The following is a 15955-nucleotide window of genomic DNA, read 5'->3' as shown; positions in this document are numbered from 1 at the left end:
ATTCGAATTGGATCATGAAACTGGTCTACGAAACCGATACTGAAGCATCACATGTCCTCAGCAAACACGAGCGAGAATTTTGTTGGAATTACTATGGTATCTTTGAATAGCAAGAAGATCAACGCGGTTTCAAGTCTCGCTGAATCTAGGCGCCAGGGGTGCGGCGGCAAAGGGGTCGGCCACGCTCGAGGGTGTTCGGGTCGCACGTCAAGCGGCTGTCCTCGATGCAGGTCAATTGTGCGCCGCCTGGTTTTGTAAGTGTCAGCATGCTCCTACTTCTCCCTCTGTTTGGCTTGCTAGAAAGAAGTGCAAACTCACAGTTGTTGATGCTGTCAGGCACGCAGCGGCCGGTCTGGCCGTTGACGTTGCAGACGTCCTGCTTCAAGCTCGTGTTGGCGACGCAGCAGGCACCGTTCGGGACGGGGCGGTTGTCGTTGGCGCCCTGGCGCTCCATGAGGAGGGTGTCACGGCGGACGGCGGCCATGGCGGGGTCCTCGACAGCGGCGGCAGCAACGCTGTGGGCGGCGGCGAAGGCCATCACGATGGTCTGGAGGGAGAACTTCATCTTGACTCAAGGTATAGAGAATTTGGGTATATGCGCGGTTGTGGGTGTCGGAAAGACTGTGGCCGGGTTTGTCGAGCGCGAGGGCAAAAGAAGGATGTGTGAGAGTAAAGAGTGTCCGACCGGCGGCAGAGAAGCAGAAGAGACTGAACAGTTGAGATGAGAGGCCTAACGAGACAAGTTATCCAGAGGGGCAGGAACGGTAAGGTTATATATAAGCGTCCGGAGTAGTCCTCTCCATCTGAGCTCGATTCACCCCGGCTTTCACGATGTGTCTCAATTACTACTACTCTACTCCTGGACCACACTGGTGCAACCAGAGGCGAAGTGACCGAACCCATCGGACCCCAATACTACACGATCCCCATGATCAACCGGAGGGATGAGGGAGTTTCGGGCGGGCAGACTTGCTGCATTCCCCAGCTGAAAGAAGAGCTGAGGTAAAGGAGGAGGCGGTGACATGGGACGGCTGTCGACGACCTGAATCACAGCCGTCTGAGGTTCACCTCGTCACCAGCAAAAAAAGTCTAAGCCCTGTCATTGTCCAAAAGCGAAAGCCAAAAGGGCAGTGGAAAGCCAAAAAGGGGACGTGGATGAGACGAACATGGGTAAGGGGAGGCTCTGTCCTGGGACATGCAAGAGGGCCTTTTGGGTTTAGATTGGTGCTTCCAGGAGTCGTGATGCGACGATGTTGGTGGGGAATTCGTCTGGAGAGGTGAAACCGCGGACAGGGGTATCGCTTCCTCACGACCATCACATTTTCGGAGCGGAACCGAAGGCTGTGTGAGCTGGGCTAGGCTTCTTTTGTATTTCAGCGACGAATTCGAGGAAAACATAGGGAGGTTGTTATGAAAAGAGCTCATGAGATCGGATCTCTAACGTGGTTGGTGGACTTTGCTCTTGAGGGGAGAGTAGGGTACGGTGCCCGAAGGATGGTAAGCTCGAGGTCTCGGCAGAGTCGGCATCCCGCAACAGTGACAGCTTGGGAGCGGTTCTTTTCTTAGCATGGCTGAAGGAATTTGTATCAGAGAAGCACTTGTTTCCAAAAACTTTTGGAATCTTCTGGACCTTGCCCCCGGAAAGATCTGCCGAGGGTTTCTGCTGTCAGCATACGACGTGGCTGGGAGACGGCTTCGGGTCTGGGGATCACCACGGCTCGGTGAAGATCACGGATGAGATGATCTCCGTCTGATCTGTCATGGAATCTGAACGGTTTCTGGTGGAGCTCTGCCGTCGTTGTTATTGTTTCTATGGTCATTTCTGTTGTTGTCAATTCAAGAAGTGCGGAGCTGCCTAATCTTGGCACCAAGATGAGCTCATTCATATTACTAAGAACGCTTTCATTGCCGGTCATATTTGAAGATGAACAAGAATTTGGAAGTGAACGTGGTGTTGAATTGGATCTTGAATTGCTGAGATACTTTAACCACAATCTTCAATCCCCGACTAACACGGGGTATATGAAAGAGAGACGTGAAAAACTACTGAGCAACGTGGACTTAATGGCATGAGTTTGTGAAGCTAGGTGACATTCCAGTTCACCACCAAAGTAAAGATCATCACAGAGACGTAGCAAATATTTTCCATAGAAACAGGAATGTATTAATTAAAATCTTCCAGTATCTAAAAGAAAGAGAATAAGAGTAGACAGTTCAGGGCCTCGAGAAACCAAGCTCTCAAACACCCCTCGGCCAACTTTCTGATCATCAATCATCAAATCTACTCCTCATCCTCGACCGCGTCAGCCGGCGCGGCCTCGACAACCTTGTTCGCAGTCTTCTTGGGCTTGGGAGCGGTCTTGGCAGCGCCGGCAGTGCCACCACCAGCAGCCTTGACGGAGGCGTCGACGACATCACCGGCCTTCTTCGCGACGGCGTCGTCCTTGGGGACGTCGGAGGCGGTCGGGTTGTCGGTGGAGGCGTTGAACTTGAGCGAGGTCGCCGTCTTGCCCTTGTTGGCCTGGTCGTCGGCGATGTTCTTGTTCAGCTTCTTGGTCTCCTCCTCCAGCTTGGCCGTCACGTTCTGGCCCTGCGCCTGCTGGGCTTGCAGCTGCATGACGGTGGCGGTGAGCTTGAGGACCTTGTTCTGGATCTTGGCGCGCTGTTTGTTGTCGTGTTAGTCGCACATTCTGAGACTCTCATGATAGAGTAAGCAGGGCGGGAAACAAACCTGAAGAGCAAGAGCATCTTCACCAGGGGTGGTCTCGGCGATCTTGGTGTTGTAAGCGCCGCGCTCGGCCTGGTTGGCAATCTTGTTGACGTTGTTGAGGAACGTGATGTCCGCCTTGTCGACCTGGGTGAGGTCGGTGGGCAGGCCGCTCAACTTCTTGAGGGCGTCCTCCTTGGCGGTGCCGGCGGTGCCTCCGCTGATGGAGAGCTCGTCAAAGGTCTTGGCCGTGAAGACCGGGGCGCGCTTCTGGATCTTGCCGGCGCTGCTGCTGTCCTTGGTGGGGGCAGCAGAGGCAACGGCGGCGAGGGCGGCGAGGACGATGGAGAACTTCATCTTGAGTTTGTTTGTAAAAGAAGGTGGTTATAAAAGTAGGTTTTAATTAAAAACGATTGTTGAGCGAGAGACGATGGTTTGGTGAGAAGAAATTGAAACGACAGCACAGCTGTGGGAAGTAGAGAATAAGACTCGAAGACTAAAGATTGAAGATGAGATGGAGAGAGGGACAAAACGTGGTACAGACGCGGGAATCTTGGCCGATCTTATAGATCTTTCCGAGCATCTCGGACCAGCGTCTTTACACATTCCGGCTCGACAGATCCATGGGAAAGCACTGACAGGACGAACCTTCGGCGCCGCCGTACCGGAGCCGTCTGCCTCCGTGTTGGTCGGTGATTAGGCTTTCGACGATACGATGGGGATGGTGAGGGGCCATACGGGCAGATTAAGGCGCGCGGGTTGGTTTCAGAGTGAGGTGATTACTTGTTCTCTACGCGCGTGTGTACAAACATAGCAACACTCGGAAAAATAAAGGGTAGCAATAGAGAAAGGCGTACGAGAACCGTAGAGCCGCCTCGTGGTCGTGGGTCCAGCTAGACGGTAAAGATGCCGGTCGACTTCAAGGACCTACCCTGGCACGGCCGGGGCTGAGCCTCATGCTGTCCCCCTCCCCATTGAGCAGGTAGGTCTTGGCTGCGCCGTCTCATGATGCGACGACGAAGTTGGGTGTTGGCTCGAGTCAGCGGCGAACCGGTCTTTGCAGAGTCTGCAGAGGGAGACTGGTGGAAGGAGAGCAGGTTATGAAAGGCAGAAAAACTCAAATTTGAGACGAGTTTTACTGATGTTTTTGACAGCCTGAACCTTGAGGAATGATGGGACCGTTGGGCAGAGTCAGTGTTGAGAGGGACGCGTAGGCTTGTTCTCACTGACCCGGACCGTCAAAGCCTCGGTCTCGGTCGATGGTGCCGGATGCTTCAACCATGAAGGCCATGTGGCAGTGTGCGAGAGTGAGAGACAGACAGAGGGAGGCAAGAGTGAAGCCGCCGAGAGCTGTCAAGCCTAACCCCCCGCAGATCGACCGGCGATAGATTGTAAGCTTATGATACCCATATTACATGCTCGTGGGCCCAAAACGTTCAGTGGGCTAAGATCAGCCCTGCGGTGATTGAGGAAAGCAATTTATCGCACATGGTGGTGTTTGAAGCTCGACTTTGCGTTGGAGAAAAGTGGGGTCAAAGGTCAGTTCTCTCGCTTTCGTTCATACGTCAAACCTCTCCACTTGGAGATAACTTCATCTCCTTCGGCTTGGCATTCAGTCAAGTGAACAACTCACGAGTAACTCACTCATCCGCACTTTTCACCAAATCCCTACGACTCGAGACTCTTCAAAAATAGGAGACGTCAACGACTCAGCCGTCTCTCACAAAACCCCCATCAGGAAAGAAGACGCCGAATACCACCATCATGCCCCCACGGATCCCGACCCCGGAGGACTTCGCTCCAATCCAGCAAGTCCTACCCCTGACCCTAGCCTTCCCAAACCCGCCAGAGTCCACAACAGCCATCCTTATCCTCTTCCACGGCCTGGGAGATTCCGAAGCCCCCTTCGCCTCCTTCGCCCGCGCAATGTCCCTCCCCGGCGTTCTCGCAATCTCCGTCCGCGGGCCCTCCCCGCTGCCTCCATCCATGCTGCCCGACATGCCCCAGCAGTCCTCCTCCTCCTCCTCCCCGACAGGCCACTTCCACTGGGGCGACGACCTGACCTTCGACCCCGCCACGGACGACATCTCCCCGGATCCGGGATTCACCAAAGCCGCGAACCTAGTCACAGAGAAGCTTATTCGCGAGACGCTTATCGGCCGCTGTGGCTGGGAGCTGAGCGACATAATCCTCTTCGGCTTCGGGCAAGGCGGATCTCTCGCGCTGGGCCTTGCTTCGCAGCTTCGACTGGGCCCCAAGGTCGTCGACGTGACGGACGGCGGCCAGAAGGCAGGGAAGGGCGTGGATGAGGGCACGCTCAAGGGCGTGCTCTCCATCGGCGGGCCCCTGCCCCATTCCATGATCCCGACGGTTAGTACACGCGGCAAGTCGAAGACGAAAGCCTGCCTGGTCCAGCTTGACGACGACGCTTTTGATGATGTGAAGGAAGAGTTTCTTGACGTCAGGGTGGTGAGGTGGAAGCGAAAAGACGTGGCGATGCCCCGGGACCGCGAGGAGATGTTTCCTCTGATGAAGTTCTTCGCCGAGTGTCTGAAGAGTGGTTGGTAGACTGCAGCATACTTGTCAACGGAAACGCTCAGGACGAAATGTGTCTACGCTCAACATGCACAGCGAATTAGACAGCGATTGTGCAAGACCATGTGTTTCCCCACCATCATCGCCGACAGGCTTGCAAGAATTGGATGATATTCAAGAAGAAAACCAATGAAAACATGGGTTCTGGGGCTGCTGAATGGCCCCAGTAAAGCATGTGCAGCAGCCGAATGACACAACTGCATAATCGACGAGCTGAGGACGAAGGACCCTGGGCTTCACCCGGCAGACCCAAGCCGATGGTTAGAGACCGTAAAATGGATCACTCCCCATAAAGGACATGTCTGCCTTACGACTGAAGAAGGTTGCATAGAAAGCGCCCAAGCCTCTCAAGGAGGAGATGGAGCGAACTGCCTGGACGAGTAGGATGTGGTATTCAATACTACCAGTCGAGGAATCCTAAGGCTAGCGGTGGATACCATAATTACAAAGAATACTGGGACGTCCTCCTATCTCCGTTTTCCCCTGCATCATCTGCTACTTTGGCAGCAGGAATGCCTCATTATCCCCTCATGCGAGTCCCTGGATAGTCTTCGTCGCCCAAAGAGAATTTGACGGCCCGAGTTAAGGCATGGGCGAGTTCTCGTTGCCTTTCCCGACATCAGAGTCATTTGGCATGGTATGGTTCCTCGGGTCGCCCTGGGACACCTTCACGGTTGGATCATCATGGACACTGTGAGGCACTGTTGGCCCCCTTCCGACGACCTGAAGGTCGCTGCTCAGGCGGTGCGGTGCCGGCTGATACGCTCTAGGCATCGCCACAGTCTCATCATCGTGAACGGTGTGAGGCTTCGTTGGGGGTTCGGAAGCGACCACTGCATCATGACTGAGCCGATGGTCGTAGCCGTAATCAGCTACTTTGACAGCAGGATCTTCATGGACGCTGTGAGGTGGAGCGGCGGCTGCGACTTTGATAGCAGGATCCTCATGCACGCTGTGAGGTGAAGCAGCGGCTGCGACCTTGGCCTTTGGATCTTGATTGATCCTGTGAGCTTCTGGCTGGCGAGCCATCTGGGTAACAGGGTCTTCGTGAATAGTGTGCAGGCGCACTTCCTGGGCCGTGCCGAGGACGGGATCGTCGTGGACGCTGTGGAATAGGGGGTTAAGTCCAGCCGGAGCTATTGGATCACGGGCGAGTCGGTGAGATGCAGATGGCTTGTCAACCACAACATTAGGATCTTGTGATCCCAACACAGGGCTTCTCAGAACATCCGGCGATCTTGCAGGAGTATCTTGGCGATTATCGCGTAGGCAGTTGTTTTCTTTGGGGTCCTCGAGAAGTTCTTCGACAATGCTGATCACGGAAGGAGTCCGGTGTCGTACAGGTGGGCTGTTGAGCGGATTCCGCCGAATTACACGAGGTATCGACGTTTCCGGCGACTCAGAGATGACAGGCAGGCTCCTCAACCCGGGCATCTCCATTTGAGGCGGTGGTATGTAGGGGGTCATCACAGGCTTGAACCGGCGGGGTGACCCCATGGGCGGCTTCGGGAAAGGATGCTTGTCGAGCTCTCTGCAGAGCTTCTCTCGCATAGTAACTTCCTGGTGGTTTATATTGATGGTCCTCGTTCTTTCGGAACCTGCGGCATGACGGTCTAGTTTCTCGCTGCCTTTGATGACATAGTGTTCTCGAATCGCGAGGCGTTGAGCCTGAGCCATGGCTGCAGCACCGGATCCTGCATTGATTAGCTTCGTGAAAGGTGACTTCTTCGGGAGATGGACTTACCACGGCTGCACGTGTAGTCTAGACATACGGAATGGCAAAAGCCTACATCTGACGGAGCAAAAGGGTCTTCCGAGTAGGCAATCCGGTCCAACATTTCTTCAGTCTTCGCGTACGCCATGCCAGCACAGCACCAGTAGTATTCCAATGACGGATACCACTTGTTCACGTCGGTGGATTCGGCTAGCCAGGTATCGGACAAAACAAGCTGTAGAGTTCGACCCTCTCTGGTCTGCAGTAAGGGATCATGTCTGTGACGAAAGACGACAGCTCTCATCGTCTCAACCGTTTCGCTTTGTCTTTGAGCCCCGGCCATTTTGGGCTTGTCCTCGCTGTGGTCTCCTGCAAGCTTTTCGTGGACCACAGTGTGTTCTGAAGAACCAACCCGAGAAGCGGTGCGAGAAACAGCCCGAGAAGCAGTACGAGGACTGCCTCGGGGGGCGGGATCCAGGTTATTGTAGCCATGGTCCACGCTGGGAATTGGCGACCCGATGGGGAAGCTCATTCTTCCAGCGAGAAGGAAGAATGGCAAGTGAATGAATGGGACTTGTTGTGTACGGTAAAGGATGACGAGCGATGGATATCAAAAGTGTAGCTGAAGATATTGATGGCTGGAAATTGTGCGGGTCGAAAATGGACGTGACGTTGGATGATTCTCGCAGAGATCTAGATGGAGGAGAGACATCCATTGTCAGTAGGCGTAATGATGGCATGAGCAGTCCCAAGGGTGGCAGGTGCCCATGCTCGATGAACTTGGCGTCACTTCGGCAAGAGGTAACCCGCGTCTTCTTCCATGGGCATCGAAGTCTCTACGCCTTCGTCTTGGCATACATCGACCAACTGCAGAAGGAGCTGTCATGAGAAGGCGGCGACTGCGGACTTGACTTGCGAAACGGCAAGACCCATAGATGTTGGTTGGGGGAAGCCGCAAGTGAATCGCAAGATCCCGCGTGATCAACGTAGGGCGGTAATGTAATTGATTTATGCCTTTATGAAATATTTGTAAGCATTGACGAACGAGTCCATCGTCAACTCAGTGGCCGCCCTACCGCCATGCCCATTCTCCGAGCGCCAATACCCCATAGTACACATTGCATGAAGGAGATTTATTCCTGTTCTGGTCTATGATTCCAATCATCTGATCACGTACATCTACTCCTCAGCTCGATCGTCTTCTCTCCATCCATTCGAGCCTCTCGAGGCTGCACTATGTAATGATCTGAGAGTTGTACTTTGGTTCTTATTCGACCACCTGTTGATTGTCAGCAGAGATGCACGACTCATCGTGGTGTTGCCAACGTACACTTTGACTTTTCCGTCGTCGCCGCACGACGCCAGCATACAAGGGTCTGCTGGATTCCAGCTGACGGCATTAGTCCGGGGCTGATGACCTTCAAGCCTTTCAACGGCAGCGCCGCTATTCTTGTGCCAGATGAGGATGTTCCCATCTGCTTCTAGATTAGCTTGTAACGATGCAGTTTTGTGCGACTCCGACTTACCCTCGCTGCCGCTAACGACGAAACTTTCGTTGGCGCCACCAAAAGCACTCCTGATGAGAAAGTCGCCCCCCGTATGTCCGAGAAACTTTTGTACAGAGGTTCGAGTTGCCAAGTCTATCAGTTGCACCTCGCCGTCTTTTTTGTTGACAAGAAGATGCCGGGAGTCTTCGCTGATGCTGACGCAAGTTGGCCGAGCCTTCAGCTCCATTTCATACTCCAATTCGCGTGTGGTGGGATTATAGACGTGTATCTTCTGCACGTCGTCCACCGCGACCAGCCAGTGACCATCGGGCGAGCCGCACAAGTCCTGAACCCGGTGCTTCTTGCCCCATTCGTACAGCATTTCCCCTGAGGTGCTCCAAGTGCGCAGGCCGTGTTGCTTATCCAGGGCTCCGGTCACAAAACTCTTGCTGTCAGCGGCCCATACACAACCGCTGGCTGGCTCCTCGAAGCGCTCCAGTTTAAGCCTCAATTCCCCAGTCTGTATCATGAGTTGTCAGCTAGGGGCCTCAAAGCAGGCGCACAAAACATACCGATGTGTCCCACAGCCGTGCATACTTGTCCTGTGAGCACGTTACAAGCATCGAGTCGTCGGGGCTCCATGAGAAATTGCCAACACCATGAGCGTGTGGGCGAAGAACTTGTGAAACTGAGAATGAAGGGAGATCCCAAATGACAACTGCCTCGCCGCTACCACAGGCTGCCAGACGTTTGCCGTCGTGTGAGAATTGTACTTGCCATACCTCCCCATTCAGATCTGTCAACTCCAGGGCTACCTCGGTGGGAAAGTGGCTCCGCTCGCAGTAGTGATCGGAATATAATGATGGTGAAGATGCAGTGGTATGCCACAGACAGCTGTCTATTTGGCTCTGCTTTACCTGTTGCAGGAGAACCGCCAGCCTATTTTCAGGCAACATGACAGACGGCGATATACATTCTACGATAGGTCAACATTTGCGACACATGACACTCGGGGGAATATCACATACTCGACAACTCCGACAGCAGCACCTTTCTGGACTGACCGTGAGCACCATCCCATTCTGCCTTGGCCTTCAAATCCTCCGTGGACTGGCACATGAGTAGACTAGACAGGAAATGGAGCTTCTGGGTGTCTTGATAAAGCGGCGTGAGCTCTGTTCGTAGTACCATGAGGGCTTTACTCGTATCACGCTGTTCCAGGAGCTCTAAAAACTTCTGTTGGCGCAACCAGAATCGCATGACGTTCCTGTCTGAGCCGGGGGCCAGGACTAAGCCGTTCCCTTGTTGGCCTCGGTCATCGGACATGACGGCTCCGAAGAGAAGCTCCTCGGCTTGACCCCACTCGCCGTTGACGACCGCATTCCGGAAGGCGGCGACCGTTGGACTCTCGAGCTCGTAGCCGCTGTCCTTGCTGACGCTCTCCGCAGCGCCATGATAACCCATGTCGGAAAGGGCCTGAATCAGAATGCGCGTCACCTCCTCGCGATCATGCCCGTAATATGTCGTCGGTGGTCGTGACGGTGTTTCCTTGTCGGAGCGGGAGGAGCCGTTCATGGCAGCGGCCTTGCGAGTTCCATTTGTAGCAGAGGCGGTCAGCTGGGCATCAGAGGATGCGCCGTTGGAGTAAGCCCTCGAAGCGCCGTTGGAAGCCAGTCCATCTCCGTCTGAGATCATGTTGGCGTCGCCTCTTCTGCGTTTGACGCGGTGGGAGGCGGATCGACTGGCGCCGGCAGACGTAGTAGGAGGGCTTCCCCGATCCGAGTCGGAAGTGGCTCGTTGTCTACGGCCCAAGACCTGACGAGGCGCCGTATTAGATGCTATCGTTCCGGTGGCAATCGAGGAATGCTGGGCAACGGCGGGGGAGTGCAGGGGCGAGGGATGGAGTTCGTCAGGGGAGGCCGAAGAGGGGCGAGAAGCGGCGACAGAGGGCAAGAGATCTGGATTAGAGGGTATCTGAACGTTCGGCGGGGTGGGGTGATCGTTGGCGGCGAGAATGTAGTGGGCGTTGGGATCTGGATCGAAGTTGGGGTCCAGGTCGGGCTCTGTTGCCGCGGGGAGAACCCGCGGATGCTCTCGTCGGTCGGTATCTGTTGGAAAAGCAGGTAGGGTCGCCCAGCATCGGAGGAATGCAAGGTCGGCGGTGACGAGTCGCTCTGTTGCTAGGCAGTTTAATTACTAGGCCTGAGAGATGGGTGCGAACGGACGGACATGTGTTTGTAGGCGTCAGGTAGTCGGGTCAGGTTAGGTAAGGTAACGTAGGTAGGGACGGCAAGGCGAGGCTCAGTAGAGCTGCGTCTGTACGAATCGCTGGTTGGAGAGCAGACGAGGCAGATGGTATGCACGAGGGACGAGGTCTGGGAGTCGGGCCTGGGCGTTGAGGCCGGTAGTCTCTGGTGAGGTAAGGTATGTGAGGTACGGTAAGTAGGTAGACGAGGGTGGTGGAGGGAGCGTGAAATGGACGGGAAGGTGAAGCTTTGAGGTTTGGAGTTCGTTGGTGCAGGTTTCGGGGCAGTGAAGGATGGCATCGGTCATACCTACCCAGCAGGTCACCTACGTAGTCTCTACCGTACCTTCCACTGTAGGTTGGCCGAATACTTGCCTGGGCTGTCTTGAAGGTACCTACCTAAGGTAGGCAAGAAGGTAGGTATGGAGGTAGGTAGGGACCCGTGGACGGCAGCCGCGCACCGCTGCAGCACACTGACTGGGCTGCAGGGAGTGCCACTGGAGCCAGCGGACGAGCAGATGACGGGATGCCGGCTGATTGGGCCTATGGCAGCCACCCTGCGCGATGGAGTGGGGACGAATGACCTGCACTGCTTACCGGGGGGTTGGAGGGACGATTCAGTGCAGTCCATCTCCCAAGAACCCGAGACAACCATTCCCTACCTTAGCTGCTTAGCACATACAAGTGCATAGTAGAGGCCGACTAAGTGGTTTGTTTGTCCGAGCAGCACCACGCCAAATACAACAAGTGTCTACCCTAGGTAGATACGATTTGAAAAGGAGGATTCCTGCTGGTGATACGTCGAGGAGGGCGCGCGCCTGAATGGCCAAGGCACGTTTGCCTTTCTCAGTGCACAACCAAGGTCCGAATAAAAGCCGGGAATAAAGTGCGTTGGGATACCTTGCTCACGAGACAGAGGCGTGGAAGACGGGAGGTCGAAGTGGCATTTGGACAAGGTACCTACAGATACCCAAGACAGACGGATGCTTGGGCTGAGCTTTCTCTTATCGGTCTTACTGGCAGGTACCCCAACGTTGCCTTGCCCACCTAAGGTAACGGCAGTGTAAGGTAGCAGCGACAACGGAGGCCGGGATGCTCATTATCAGTCAGGTGCCTGTGTAGTGTGTACATCATCAAGCCAGCCGGCAAGCTACGATACTGTCACTCACTTCCCGAAGTATATCGGCAATCGTCCCCGTCAGAGTGTGGATGAACATGCAGTTTATCTGTCGTAACCACTGCTGTATGGTTGCTGATGATAGTTTTCTGAACCGAGCAGTCTGGACAGGTCTCTTGATGCAACACAGAGCCAAGTCTTGCAAGTTGCGCCTGTCTTCCGGTCCCTTGCCGTCATTCGCCGTTTCGGTCCGGGCGACAGAGCAGCGGATCCTGGTCCACACCGACGTTTCTTTCGTCTTCATGCAGCATCAGATGCACTACAGGAACGAGAGGAAACAACATAAACCGAACCCCTTTGTACCACTTCAGCTGAAGAGAGATACAAATGAGATAATTCGATCACTTGGCTGTATCAGTCACGGAAGGACTCGGACGTGCATCAAGAGGCACCACCGCTGCCTCTGAAAGTCCCTCAGGGTGATGAATCCACGCGCAACTTGACTCTGGAGAGGCATAAGCGATAACTCACTTGTCGTCTTTTCGGGACCTGGCATCGTCAACATACCCTACCGTACCTTACCTTGTTAAGAACTGACGCGGCTTGAATGACGTACGCGGAACAGGCAACTGTATTTCCTTTATCGCCGCCTACCTACCCTGCCTGTCGCATGCAAAGAGCACATCTCGAGTAACCCGAGAGCTGCACTAGAGATCGTGGCTGACCACTCAAATGTCCGCCTATCGATTCCAGCTGTCAAGTCCCCAGATCGATCACGTGAGGGACCTCACCGTCCCAAAGCCCCGCCAAACGTCGTCGTGTCGGCAGAGTGACAGGGGCCTACGACTCGGTGGAGACAAGTCGCATGTGGCTGGTGCGTCAGGGATCTCTCAGGGCAGCAACGTGTGGACTGCCACTGCGTAAGGTACCTAGGGGACGTGGCCTGGGTCCCGTCAGGTTAGGTACGGATGGGTCCAGAGTGCGAGTGGCACCGCAGACCGTACCTTAGGTTTCGAGAGCAGCACCTAAGCACCTGGTATGTATGGCCTGGGTGCTTGCGACGTCTCTTCCGCCATCCCACCACCACCATCACCCCCAACCAAACAAAAAAGAGAGAACACCACGCTTTTCTCTCGCCAGCGATCTCCTGCGTTCGACCCTCAACCCGTACAAATACCCCGTCCTCGCCGACAAACAGGCTACCACGACCGATCTTGGCTGACCCCGACCAGTACACAGTCGTCCTGCTCACCGAATCCGACCCCCCCTTTACCCGGTCGTCCCTCCACACACTGCGATTCAGGAGCGACCGACCTGCGACAGGACACTTGACCACAAAGACGTCCCTCCGACCCTTTTGCCTCGAACACTTCTCACCGCCAACAACCCCCTCCAAAGAGCGCCGGTCGCAACGCAACCATGAGCGGCCCTCAGTCCCTCTCCACGCAAGGCGGCATTTCTGATCCCGCCTTGATCACGTTCGTGATGCCCAACCGTCCTTGACGCAATCCTCGAGCTAACTGTAACCCTGCGCCTCAGGCTCGTGAACAAGCTTCAAGATGTCTTCACAACAGTCGGTGTCACCAACCCCATCGATCTGCCTCAAATAGTCGTCGTCGGCAGTCAGTCTAGCGGAAAGAGTTCCGTCTTGGAGAACATCGTCGGAAGAGACTTGTGAGTCTGCCCAACCACTGCCTGCCCCGCCATCATCACATGCTGCCCGGTGTATGGACCACAACTAACAATCCTGTCTTCCCAGTTTGCCTCGAGGCTCTGGCATCGTCACCCGTCGACCCCTCGTTCTCCAGCTCATCAACCGCCCCGCGACTTCCCAATCCAACGGCGTCGAGGAGCTTGCCGACACCAACGACAAGGCAGCAAACGCCGACGAATGGGGCGAATTCCTCCACATCCCCGGCCAGAAGTTCTACGACTTCAACAAGATCCGCGATGAGATCAGCAGAGAAACCGAGGCCAAGGTCGGCCGCAACGCCGGCATCTCCCCCGCTCCCATCAACCTCCGAATCTACTCCCCGAACGTCCTCACCCTGACCCTCGTCGATTTGCCCGGTCTGACGCGCGTGCCTGTCGGTGACCAGCCCCGAGACATCGAGCGCCAGATCCGCGACATGATTCTCAAGTTCATTTCCAAGTCCAACGCCATTATCCTCGCCGTCACCGCCGCCAACATCGACTTGGCCAACTCTGACGGACTCAAGCTTGCCCGTGAGGTTGACCCCGAGGGTCAAAGGACGATTGGTGTCCTTACCAAGGTCGATCTCATGGACGAAGGAACCGACGTTGTGGATATCCTGGCTGGTCGTATTATTCCTCTGCGACTTGGTTACGTCCCCGTTGTCAACCGTGGTCAGCGTGACATTGACAACAAGAAGCCTATTACCGCTGCCTTGGAGAACGAGAAGAATTTCTTTGAGAACCACAAGGCGTACCGAAACAAGAGCTCATACTGCGGTACCCCTTACCTGGCTAGGAAGCTCAACCTTATTCTCATGATGCACATCAAGCAGACATTGCCCGACATCAAGGCCCGCATCTCCAGCTCCCTGTCCAAGTACGCGGCAGAATTGGAGAGCTTGGGACCAAGCATGCTCGGCAACAGCGGAAACATTGTGCTCAACATCATCACCGAATTCACCAACGAGTGGCGGACAGTGCTGGACGGAAACAACACGGAGCTCTCGAGCACGGAACTGTCAGGTGGTGCAAGAATCAGCTTCGTTTTCCACGAGCTGTACTCCAACGGTGTTAAGGCGGTGGATCCCTTTGACGTGGTTAAGGATGTGGATATCCGCACTATCCTCTACAACTCCTCTGGTTCCTCCCCAGCGCTGTTCGTCGGCACCACTGCTTTCGAGCTCATTGTGAAGCAGCAGATTAAGCGCTTGGAAGACCCCAGCTTGAAGTGTGTATCCCTGGTCTACGACGAGCTGGTGCGCATCCTGTCGCAGCTTCTTGGTAAGACACTCTACCGCAGATATCCTCAGCTGAAGGAGAAGGTCCACGCGGTTGTCATCAACTTCTTTAAGAAGGCTATGGAGCCTACCAACAAGCTGGTCAAGGATCTGGTGGCGATGGAGGCATGCTACATCAACACTGGCCACCCTGACTTTTTGAACGGCCATCGCGCCATGGCCATCGTCAACGAGCGTTACAACCCCGCCAAGCCTGTCCAGGTTGATCCCAAGACGGGCAAGCCCCTCCCGGGTGGCACACCTAGAGCATCCAGCCCTGTCGTTCCCGAGGATACCTCAAACTCTGGTTTCTTTGGTAGCTTCTTCGCTGCCAAGAACAAGAAGAAGGCTGCGGCGATGGACGCGCCGCCGCCAACACTCAAGGCCTCTGGAACGCTTTCTGAGCGGGAGAACATCGAGGTTGAGGTTATCAGTAAGTATTCTGGGTCGTATTATGTTACAAGCGCCTAACAAATCTCGCAGAGCTGCTCATCTCTTCTTACTACAACATTGTTAAGAGAACCATGATTGACATGGTTCCCAAGGCTATCATGCTGACCCTCGTTCAGTGAGTAATACGCCTTCTGACACGATGGATCAATGGCTAACACGCGATAGATTTACCAAGGACGAGATGCAGAAGGAGCTTTTGGAGAATATGTACCGCAGCGACACCTTGGATGACCTCCTCAAAGAGAGTGACTTCACCATCCGCAGAAGAAAGGAGTGCCAGCAAATGGTCGAGTCCCTCGGCAAGGCCAGCGAGATCGTCAGCCAGGTCCAGTAAACGACACGATACGACGCACATGATAGCTCCTGAGAACATGAGAGCTTTGCCTGCTGAAGTGCTGGCAGCCCCACGCTTCCGGGGGCACACAAAAAGAAGGAGCGCGGCGTTAAGGCAGTGGAATATTCCCATACATCGTCAGCGGGGCCCCTGGAGGCGTGGACGACAGTAGACGGCTGGGTGGCGGCAGTTCCGGTGATAGTCCTTTAATGAGACGGCATACAATTGTTCCTTCAGGGAAAGACAAGACTGGATCAAGACGTCAAGACATTCTAGCGTGGAGAAGGCAGCAATGAAAAATTATGCGCAAACTTTTGAAGGAACGTGACTT

The 15955-nt window shown here is 54.9% G+C and overlaps 6 protein-coding genes across 6 annotated transcripts; 2 read left to right on the top strand and 4 right to left on the bottom strand.

Annotated features, from left to right (window-relative positions):
• Nucleotides 1–145: 145 nt before the first annotated feature.
• Nucleotides 146–565, bottom strand: CGGC5_v003324 (uncharacterized protein; the record flags this gene model as incomplete). Its single annotated transcript, XM_032028850.1, has 2 exons — nt 146–246; nt 319–565. 2 exons carry the CDS (start codon nt 563–565, stop codon nt 146–148), a joined length of 348 nt encoding a protein of 115 aa, XP_031891456.1.
• Nucleotides 566–2281: 1716 nt separating this feature from the next.
• CGGC5_v003323 (uncharacterized protein) lies at nt 2282–3064 on the bottom strand (the record flags this gene model as incomplete). The annotated part of the gene is made up of 2 exons (XM_032028851.1): nt 2282–2662; nt 2732–3064. The coding sequence occupies 2 exons, from the start codon at nt 3062–3064 to the stop codon at nt 2282–2284; spliced, it is 714 nt and encodes a 237-aa protein (XP_031891459.1).
• A 1407-nt stretch (nt 3065–4471) lies between these two features.
• CGGC5_v003322 (putative hydrolase) lies at nt 4472–5275 on the top strand (the record flags this gene model as incomplete). The annotated part of the gene is made up of 1 exon (XM_032028852.1): nt 4472–5275. The coding sequence occupies one exon, from the start codon at nt 4472–4474 to the stop codon at nt 5273–5275; it is 804 nt and encodes a 267-aa protein (XP_031891460.1).
• A 609-nt stretch (nt 5276–5884) lies between these two features.
• Nucleotides 5885–7359, bottom strand: CGGC5_v003321 (uncharacterized protein; the record flags this gene model as incomplete). The annotated part of the gene is made up of 2 exons (XM_032028854.1): nt 5885–6996; nt 7047–7359. 2 exons carry the CDS (start codon nt 7357–7359, stop codon nt 5885–5887), a joined length of 1425 nt encoding a protein of 474 aa, XP_031891221.1.
• Nucleotides 7360–8195: 836 nt separating this feature from the next.
• CGGC5_v003320 (putative WD repeat-containing protein) lies at nt 8196–11049 on the bottom strand (the record flags this gene model as incomplete). Its single annotated transcript, XM_032028855.2, has 8 exons — nt 8196–8295; nt 8347–8491; nt 8543–9023; nt 9076–9105; nt 9421–9479; nt 9532–10611; nt 10670–10677; nt 10733–11049. The coding sequence occupies 8 exons, from the start codon at nt 11047–11049 to the stop codon at nt 8196–8198; spliced, it is 2220 nt and encodes a 739-aa protein (XP_031891220.2).
• Nucleotides 11050–12903: 1854 nt separating this feature from the next.
• On the top strand, nt 12904–15624 carry vps1 (Vacuolar protein sorting-associated protein 1; the record flags this gene model as incomplete). The annotated part of the gene is made up of 7 exons (XM_032028856.2): nt 12904–13032; nt 13098–13141; nt 13206–13343; nt 13405–13539; nt 13625–15270; nt 15321–15405; nt 15456–15624. 7 exons carry the CDS (start codon nt 12904–12906, stop codon nt 15622–15624), a joined length of 2346 nt encoding a protein of 781 aa, XP_031891219.2.
• Nucleotides 15625–15955: the final 331 nt, after the last annotated feature.

The sequence above is a fragment of the Colletotrichum fructicola genome (genome assembly GCF_000319635.2).
Source record: "Colletotrichum fructicola Nara gc5 chromosome Unknown KSG_Nara_v1_contig02, whole genome shotgun sequence".
NCBI classification, from domain to species: domain Eukaryota; kingdom Fungi; phylum Ascomycota; class Sordariomycetes; order Glomerellales; family Glomerellaceae; genus Colletotrichum; species Colletotrichum fructicola.
Note: the sequence above shows the minus strand (reverse complement) of the source record. Positions and strands in the feature narration are given on the sequence as shown.